At 33.1% G+C, this 10,496-nt stretch overlaps 1 protein-coding gene across 1 annotated transcript in view; it reads right to left on the bottom strand.

Moving 5' to 3' along the window:
- LOC114333404 (armadillo-like helical domain-containing protein 3) overlaps positions 1–10,496 on the bottom strand; it is a 30,174-nt gene that overhangs the window by 10,322 nt on the left and 9,356 nt on the right. The window contains exons 3-5 of the mRNA XM_028283269.2: positions 7,677–7,917; positions 5,055–5,275; positions 943–1,302 (exon numbers count right to left, since the gene is read on the bottom strand). Of these exons, the coding sequence (XP_028139070.1) occupies positions 943–1,302; positions 5,055–5,275; positions 7,677–7,917 (822 nt within the window). The remainder of the gene's footprint in view (positions 1–942; positions 1,303–5,054; positions 5,276–7,676; positions 7,918–10,496) is intronic.

Here is a 10,496-nt window from a genome sequence, read left to right as displayed (position 1 = left end):
TTGGGTCCTTAAGGGACGGAAAGGGAGCCAACAAAGGGAAACACTGACTCTAAACTATACTTTTATTTAAAGGTTTACAACATCCATAATCGTAAGGTTAGAAGATGTTGTTTCGCGGGGTAGTCATTCAGACACCCATCTCGCACAAATGCTAACTATAATGGTACTCTTAACAATTAACAATGAAATATTAATGCCTCTATTTTACCCCTCTTCGGGCTTTTATATCAATCTTTATTTTGGACTTTGAAAGTAAACGGTACGTGAGTATCGTTACTTACTAGCGAGGTTACCTAAACAAACTACATCAATCAAATTTCGCTTTGTTTGTGATTATAGAAACAACACCTTCTGTATCGACCTAATTATGCTTAAATTATATACATATTTTGGATACATATTATATTATACAGTAAGGGTTTTTTCCCTTACTGTACATTGGTAACTACGGTTTGCGACATCTTCAGGATATCCGTCGAATACGCTTATGGCATTGGATTTATAGTTCGATCGAACGTACGTGATGTAGCTACTGCAAATAGATGAAAATGGTTCATGCCAAATGACTCGGTGTAATAAGGCGGTAATAGTAGAATATTTTAGACAAATATAAAACACGTGGTGGTGTAGATGAATAATACTTTGTTACCCTGGTACGCGAATACTATTGCTTTTACAGAAAAATTATAAGTAAATACAAAAATTGTGGGAAATTTTTTCTAGTTTAATTTTGTACATAAATGTTTTTTTCATACAATGCGTCGGAAAGGAGATATTCCCAAAAAACTGTTATTAGGCGCCATTTTTTATCAATATGGCAGCTCGAGCGGCGGAGATACGAGGTGGAAAAGTTGAAATTCGAAAAGAGCATACCGAAATCAATAAAATAACCAATTTTCAAATTTTAATAAGTCAGCAAATGGTATAAAAGGTTCTACTTACCCATAGAATAAATATTATCAAAGACTTGATGCATCCTAATAACTTCATAGTACAGTTCATCGTAACTACCGGGCGTCGGTAGAAAATTGTCTCCGTACGTGATAAAGAAGTTCAAGATGTTCACGATTTTAATCGAAAGATCGAAGATATTGATCTTTTTACCTAAATAATTCTCGTTTTGTAAAATAAATCTAAGCAAGGCGATTAAGGCTGACCAAAGATCCTTCCAAGAATAATTTAGTCTCACGCGGCATTTTTTCTGATAACAGAGTATTCTTTGGACGACTCCGGTACAAAGAAGGTAGAGTTCCATCGGAAATTTTTTCATCATATGACTAAGGATGAATTCCACTAGTAGATCTAAAAAATAATGCGAGGTATTAAGAGCCTATCAAATTAAGAATAAACGTCACGACATAAAAAAAACCACCCTTTCTGCGGCCGATATTATGGTGGTATTTACATTGTTGTCATATTTTCCGTTTTTCTGGAAATCTAATGAACTTTCTTATTTCGGATAATGCCATGATTTCCGAGTTATTGCTGCATTTATTTTAACATTTTTTTAAAACAAATTATAAACAACAATTTGTCCGGCCCACGCAGATATTATTTTAGGTTTTTTTGATCATTCGGAACAAAAATGGTCTGTTGTAACTTTTCTCTAAAGTTGCTCGTTTCTAAGTTAACAATTTAAAATTGACGATTCTCGAGGTTCAAAAAACACAATTTTTGAAAGTTCGAAGTGCCTAAACATTATATCAGTTCCCGAAAAGTATTTTGAGCTTATTTAATTTTCAAAGATTGCTTTTTAGTTGTTAATGCAGCCCGATCGACCGTCCTCTCATAAGGGATTCATTAACAATTAAAAAACAATGGTTTAGAATAAAACATGCCAAAAATTCTTAACTAGCTGATAGAAGGTTTATACTTAAATTAGGCACTTCGTAATTTCAAAAATCATATTTTTACTAGCGTTTTTGAAATTTGAAAATCGTCATTTTTCGTTTTTTTGTTCAGTTTTAAATTGTTTATAGCTCGAAAACGATCAACTTTAAAGAAGCATTACAAAATACCTTTTTGTTCCAATTGATCCAAAAAACCTAAACTAATATCTGACCGGGTCGAAAAAATTTATTTTTATAATTAAGAGGCTACGTCAGTGCTTCATCAAGACGGAAAACGTGTCACCCCCACCCTTCAAGCTACTTGCAAGTAGAAGGGGGGACATCGGGGTATGTCCGGCTAGCTGAACCCTGTCAGGCAGCGGAGTGGGTCGGAGTTCTTTATAGACCTAAATCTGATGTAATAATGGGCGCCAGTCCGTTCCAACGGACTACCCTCGGCTATGAATGTTTTATTTTAGGAACAGACAAGAAATAGAACGAGCCTTAAAGTAAACCAAACATGTATTGACTCTTTTAATACGTAAAACAAATAAATTAATGAAAGGAATAACGGAATCGGTAAGTTCTAACAGACAAAATAATAAATAAATACCAATCGAACAAATGCACCTCTTTTTCAAAAAAAAAAGAAACTTTAATAAAACTTATCAATAACACGTACCTAAGTTCCTCATTTTGAAAATATAAATTAAACAACCTGTAAAACAACATATTTTCAGCATAATTAAAATATAAATTAAACAACCTGTAAAACATAAGTCAGTTTTGTAATAATAAATTGTTACTTAGTATATAACATTATTCTCAGCAGTAACAATAAAATTAAAGAAGAGGTGTAGATGTACGCAATACCAAGCCCTGCGTACCTGATCAGATATGGGACCGTCAAGATAAATATTTGATGTCATATATGTAGGGTTAAATATACTATCAATTACACAAATTACAATTAATTAATTTAAAATAGTTGTCAATACCTGGCCTAATATTAAATAATAATAGTAGATATTGTTTGAAACCAGGCAAGTAAATAAAAAAGTTTTACAAGAACTTACCGTCCGACCATACAACTAAACTTATCTGAATTTAATAACATAGCATTTCTTCCTCCGCCGTCGATATGGCCTTTACAGAAAGCCGGTAGGATTTCCAAACGTGATCCAATCGGAAATATGTTTAATAGAAAATATCAACGTACACGAAATCAAAAGTCCATTTATAGAGAGAAAAAGTCCCTATACCATGAAAGACAATTCTGCTTACAAGTCCCTCTACCAGCAAAAATAGGTAGAAATGTTCTGCATACCAGGAAATAGAAATAATTCTTTATACCAGGGAATAAAAATGATTCTTCATACCCAACACAAAAATAATTCTTCAAACCCGGATCAAAAAACCCTAAAACAACACGGAGAAATCAGGATCATGTTTTTTATTTCATAAAATATAAGCTTCCCCCTATTAAACTTTTAAATAACAAAACAATCTTGAACAATAACGTTCAAGAAGACAGCTAAACCAAAAAATGACATAAAAAATAGAATGATGACAACCAAAAAAAAATTAATACAAAAAAATATACATAACTTACCCAGCAAATTACACCAATGATTGAACTGGGGTTTTTATATAATTCACAATACCTTCGAAAACTTCCAAATTCCCATATAGTCCAGGAGTCCAATATAGTCAACGGGACATCAGACCGGCAGGAGATGACAAATAAATTTATCCCTTGAGGATAGGCTGACCTAGGAACACTCAACACAATAGGTAGCCCTTATAGAGAGGTATGTAATAATATCTCTCAGCACGAGGTAGGATTCATCCAGAATATTTGCTATCACGCCCTTTTCAAACTTTGCCTTCCACCATGTCTCACTAACACATTCCAAAATGTCCCCTCGGACCTCCTCTACGGAAGGAAATTCTTCGGCTTCCACAACAGTGTCGCCAATGCTTAGATCAATTAGGCCCTAATGTATAAGCAGCTCATTTAAAAATCTAATAAATAAATATATAAAACAATATGTGTTGCCTACAGGTAGGGCCCAAATACACATAAATAATTAGTTACTAATTACTATTTAATACCACCAGAAATGTATTTGGCAATACTGATACAATTATACCTTTACGACCAATAACACAAAAGATGATAGGCCAGTACAGTAAACATTTAATTTATATTTATGACAAATTATATTTGTGCTTTTGCACAACATTTAAACGTAACAAACGCGTTCCACGATTGCAACTTTAATTGTGAATATTTTGTCGAGTTATTTGGCACACATATAACGAATGGTGGTACAGAGCAAAATTTGAGAAATATGGTAGTATATGGAAATTATTCTAAAATTAAATAAAATATTACAAAAACGAGTCTGTACCGCCATTAACAAGAACAAAAAAATACACTTTCTTCAAATGAACTTTTTTATCCCATGCCTAGATTTTGTGTCACATTCGAACTACTAAAATCAATTATCAGCGTTTCCCAACTGGTGGGTCGCGACCCATTAGTGGGTCGCGGGCCGATTTCAGGTGGGTCGCAGAGTGGTTCTTATAGTAGCTGTGTAGCGTACAGTAACCATGTTCCTTATTTTTTTTCTATCATCTTGGGGTTAGGGATGGGTCGCGAATATGAAAAAACATCGGAAGGTGGGTCGCCAGACATAAAAGGTTGAGAACCACTTATCTATAACAAGAAATCTATAACAAGAGTATATCATTATCACAATATTGTGTCTTCGTCTTTGAAAGTGTCACGTACTGCCGACACACTGTTGCTAAAGGTTCGCAGAACTTTCGAAAAACGGTGCGGCTACTATCTCTCGAAATAATATTGATGACGCGCAGATTGTGGCCTCTTAAAAAAATTGTTTAAATAAATGTAGCAATAACTTCGAAATTATGGCATTAAAGTATAGGGAACATTGTAATGAAAAATAATGTATTTCTTAAGGACTTCAAAACGAAAAAAATTTACAGGGTGATCATTTGAAATAAGAAAGTTCATTAGATTTCCAGAAAAACGGAAGATCTGGCAATAATGTAAATACCACCATAATATTGGCCGCATCACAAGACCCACACTCACTAAAACCCATAAAAATCAAGCCGTTCTCGAGATAATTGAGCCGTTCCATATATACAACTGACTCTGTACCTATAGTTCATAAAAAACAACCACTTTTTTACCTAAAAGGGTGCAGATCAAAGGCTGACTGGAAGTCGTTTTATCAGCAGAAAGCTTTCGGTGCCGCATTGGAAAACGATGCAGTCTTACTTTGAATGCTAACGTTACGTCATGCATCAACGAATTGGCATATTGATCTTCCGTTATACAACTAAGGATAAGAAAACATAATTTCACAGTGTTTGTTCCTGCTTCAGTCTTTGTATCTTGCATCACTATTGAGCTAGAACAAAATATTACATTATTTTAGATTGAATGTGTTTTTTGAATATAGACCTGGATCCCGCGTACCAAAAAAAGTTGATTAATAGCAAGCTGAAAATTTATTAATAGCTTAACGGTGTTTTAATTGTGGAACAGGTTAAAAATTTGGAACGTCATACTACGAAAACGTTCCATGTATTTTGTCAGACAGAACTTCCAATGGATTTGTTACCATTTCATTAAGGCCATGGGTACATAATTCGCAAATATTTTACGGCTATCCCTACTTTTTCTGTCTTTACACGGCAAATTACGTGTAGTAAAATTCACACTGGTATGGATATGTAAACATTACTAGAATGTCATTCTACTTGAAAATATCATCATTAACTTAAAGAGATGGCTTTTGAATGTTCTTGGATAACTGTTATTTGTATAATTGCAAATTATTAATTCATTTAATAAATGTGATAATTTTTTCACTATGTATTCAGTGATTGTATTAATTCATATGTACAAAAAAACTAATACACAATCGAGAAAAGAGGAAAAGTGTTAAAGTGATTTTTTAATAATATATTGTTACTATGGAACGCTTACAATTTTGAACATCTTTAACAACAAAATACTTGGATCACAGAATATATTATCCTGATGTATTCTCTGCTTGGATCTTCCACAAATAATACACAATAAATAACTTTTTATTAAGTTCACGTCTTAAATCAATTATTTAACCCTCGTAAGGCGCCCAAGTAGCACTGAACGGGTTTATTAAGTCTTTTAAGGATGCTGTAAAACTGTAAAATAAAACTAAAATTAAAACCATTTGGTTTTTAAGTAAACCTTAAGGTTGCAATAAAACCGCTTTCAGCATAAAAGGGCACTCTGAAAGAGGTCAATAAAACCAAAAATGCTACCTTTTTAAAACTTTGTTTTCTTAAGCAACTGGTTTTAACGCTGCTGTGAAGGTGCTTTTAAAACCATGTTAAAAGGCACTTTAAGTGCAGACAGTTTTATAGCAAACTTAAAAAGGTTTTTTAAATGAAGACTTTTAAAGTCAATTTACCATATTAAATGATTCTTTAAACCCATACATTCCATATAGGCCAACAAATTTTTACATAGTTATGATAGGTAGATACGTATTTGTAACCATAAAATAATAAAAAGTAATTGGTTATTTCTGACTTTCAATGTAGAAAAACACTTGCGCACCCAACTTTAATGATAATGTTAACAAAAATACGTCTAAATAACTCACGGCCCCGAAAATTTCTGACTCATGGCGATTAAAAAATAAAAAGAATTAAATCCGAAAAATATTAATTTGAAAGAAAAATAATTTTTATCTACAATTTTAATGTTTTAATGTTAAAATAAATCGAATTTACGTCTTTAAGACGCTTATTTATAATTTTTATGTAAGCCTTATATTGTAATCTATCGTGGCTTTCAGCATCTCCAGAAAAAAATACGGCCCAAATCCAAATAAAAGTATTTAAACTCTCGGTGTTGGTCAATTGGAGTATCGAGTAGCAGGCCTACATTCTCTCCGATGAGACTCCAACAAGAGTCGAAAATCGTCGATTCAGAGGGCTGGACTGCGCTCCGTATTCTAATTGAAAAATAAGATTGTTTTGCCTTCGCATTGCAACTGAATAAAAATGGAATTTTTATTTTATTTTTATATTGGTCGTTACTTCTTTGAGTAACTAGGTCCACTTTCTGTTGGAATTTACCAGCTGAACAGATGGGGTCGTGAATTGTAAGTTTTTGAATTCCCTCTTGTCTTCTTCGCTTCAGCATCCATCTGGTTTGCAAATTTGGAGGTGTTACCAAGAAAATGGACCAATAAGTTTTCAATTTAAAAATCTTTTAGTAATATTTTAATATTTTTAAATATTATTAATATTGCTATTAGGAATGAAAACTACTTCATCTTTCAATTGCCAGATGACACTAGTCACCTAGTCCATTTATGTCAGTTGCGGTGTGGGGGATAAACTCTCGGTGTTGGTCAATTGGAGTATGGAGTAGCAGGTCTACGTTCTCTCCGACGAGACTCCAACAAGAGTCGAAAATCGTCGATTTAGAGCGCTGGACTGCGCTCCGTATTCTAATTGAAAAATAAGATTGTTTTGCCTTCGCATTGCAACTGAATAAAAATGGAATTTTTATTTTATTTTTATATTGGTCGTTACTTCTTTGAGTAACTAGGTCCATTTTCTGTTGGAATTTACTAAGGAATTATTAATATATAAGGATAAAATTATCTAAGGAATCTCCTGTCTTTGTTTGTCGGTATCGGAATCTCTGTTTGTCGGTAGAGTTTCTGGACACCCTGTATATAAAATAAATACAATTGATATATTAGAAATTGTTATTGCATTTTATTTTCGCATCTTTTTTTTACTTACCAATACTGAAAAAATGTAACTAACAAATTTGAAGGCTGAGTCGTAATGTCAAAAGTCGCCGGTGCTGTCGACAAATCTGGAACACCTTGTACGTTACTTAAAGTATTATTGGGAGATGGAGGGGAGCTTGAATCAGTCTGAGTTTGCGCTAACGTTGTAATAAAATTCCTATTTAAATGAACTGCCTCGTAAAATGCCAATAAGAGTGCGTTATTGGCACGCATCTGCTGCATCCTAAAACCTAAAGAAATATACAATTACTTTGGTTATTAACGACAAAAATAACATAAAAGTGGAAACATAATAAAATACAAAAGAAGTGAGATTAACAAGATTGATTGATTGTGGCTTATTTCCAATAAAAATAGTAAATTGCATTAAGGCGTGGACCGAGAGCATGCCAGTTTCTGTAGTCATAAATTATGATTTTGTTTTGCAGGACTGTTTGATAAAAATACTTACGATTTACTGGTGATATTGTCCTACAAATTTTTAAGGATACTCCAGTTGTCATACGCACCAAAGTTTAGACTACACTGTTTCTCTTTGTTTTTAAGAGTTTGAAACAAAGATAACATATGTGTAATGTGTAATATAAGTGCCAAAGTCATGTTATCCTATAGAAGGTTATGTAAGATTTTTGTTTGTTTATTTTTTTTCTTCTTTTACGGCACTTAGCCAGTAACATTTCTTAAAATTAACGCCTAACTGAATCTACCGTACAACAAAACTATTACGAACCTAAGCGACCAATCAAGGATAGGAAAAGGAAAGTGAAGTTGGCTAAAAAATAAACTGTCGGTAAAATATAAACTAAATAAATAAAATATATCAAAAATGAATAACCATTTTCAATTTCGTTGCAACACGAAACTACAGCCGCATCATCATTCCCGTTCAATCAGAGAGTGCAGCAAGCACCTCTACCGGTTTCGAAACTTATTAGTCTCTCATCAGGAGGCACATATGCTGCTCTCTCTGACCCAACTAAGACAAACCCCGGCGTGCAGTCACGGATTGCAACGAACGAAATGGCAGGGATGCCCTAGCGACAACTCCTATCAAAAAACTAAGTTTTCAATCTAATAGCACATAAAACAACATCCAAAAATGTTATTCTATATCCTACCAGACTCAAAAGAATGGGAACCTTCTCTGGTAACATCTCCGAGACTTCTACAATTTGCAAGCCATAACGATGCTGAGACTAAGGAAGATGAGGGAATTTTACAATTTATAATTCACGTCCCATCTGCTCAGCGCGGTAAAGTTCCAACGAGAATGGTTCCCTTCGTACTCCAATGGGAGTAAACATGTAAATCAAAAATGAATAACCATTTTCAATTTCGTTGCCGAAAGTGCAACATCCAAAAATGTGAAAACAATGGGAGCCTTCTCTGGTAACACCTCCGAGGTTTCTACAATTTGCAAGCCATAACGGATGCTGAGACTAAGGAAGATGAGGAAATTTTACAATTTATAATTCACGTCGTATCTATAAATAAAATATAAGTTGAAAACAATAATTTGATATTATATTTAACCTTCAAAATTATGACAGAGGTCAGTTCGTAAATCGTTCAGCTGGACATGGGGAATATTCAATGAGATAATTGTGACAACTGTGTTAGTTGAAGCTTCTGTCCGAATACGAGTTTCTGGTGCAATAGAACTGTTAAAGCGAATAGAATGAGTGAGTTTGGATGCCAGGCTGTCCATAAATAAATCAAAAATAAAGATTATGATTAATGAGTCAATAATTTTACTTTGATTTTTAAAACATTTTTTATTTAAAAACTAATTTACAAAATTAAACAGTTTTATTATTCCCTGAGGCCAAAAATATTTAGCAACTACATTGTCATGTTTTGACGATTATTTGTGTCAGTCGAAATGAGTAGTCAATTTTGAGGTTAATGCCCCTTAATGGTAACAACCATATTGTCATCAAGAGAGCGCAATTATCACAATTATCTCAATGTATATTCCCTATGTCCAGCTGAACAATTTACGTACTGTATAATAATGACGTCATATAAACTCGTCACTAATTCTAGCCAATGAAATGCTCGCTGTAATAGGAATGGCATGTCAAAAAAAATGTAAAAAAAACATATGTATTTAACACAGCCGCCACTGGCTACACTGTTTCTCTTTACCTTTAAGAGTGTGAAAAAAAGCTAACTATCTGTAATATAAGTGCCAAAGTCATGCTATCCTATAGAAGGTTATGTAAGATTTTTGTTTGTTTATTTTTTTTTTCTTCTTTTATGGCCTTTGGGAACTGTGCCGATTTATTTATTTACGAGAAACCCTCATTAACAGTACAAAAACATTGGTTAAATTTTAAAACAGGTTAGATCTTATAACTATAGGTATGTATATCCAAGTTAAAAAAACTCAAAGTAATTCTAATTCTATCAGACTTAAGAATCTAGATCATTGAGATAACTAGTACATAGACTATTTAAAAAATAATAATTTTAAACTGTTAAAACAAAAACATTTTAAACAAACTTAATACTATGTAATACAAGATAGGTACCTCTTTAGTGGGTTCAAATTGTATTTAAATAAGTCAATCTGCAGATTATTGGCCAAAGACATGCATCTGTCAAGAGGATTATTCACACCATATGTAAGTTGTTCTATGAAAGGTAATTCGAAAAGTTGGTTGTTGCCTTAGATCACAACGTGGTATGTGGAAAGTAACATATTCTAAGATATTAGGACAATGTAACAGACCATTAACCAACTTAAATAAGAATAATAGTGAAAATCTATCTCTACGGATGCTTAGTGGAGTTAACCCTTAAACGC

Source organism: Diabrotica virgifera, chromosome 6, assembly GCF_917563875.1.
Source record: "Diabrotica virgifera virgifera chromosome 6, PGI_DIABVI_V3a".
Classification (NCBI taxonomy): domain Eukaryota; kingdom Metazoa; phylum Arthropoda; class Insecta; order Coleoptera; family Chrysomelidae; genus Diabrotica; species Diabrotica virgifera.
The sequence above is the reverse complement of the archived record's forward strand: the minus strand, read 5'-3'. Positions and strand labels throughout refer to the sequence as shown.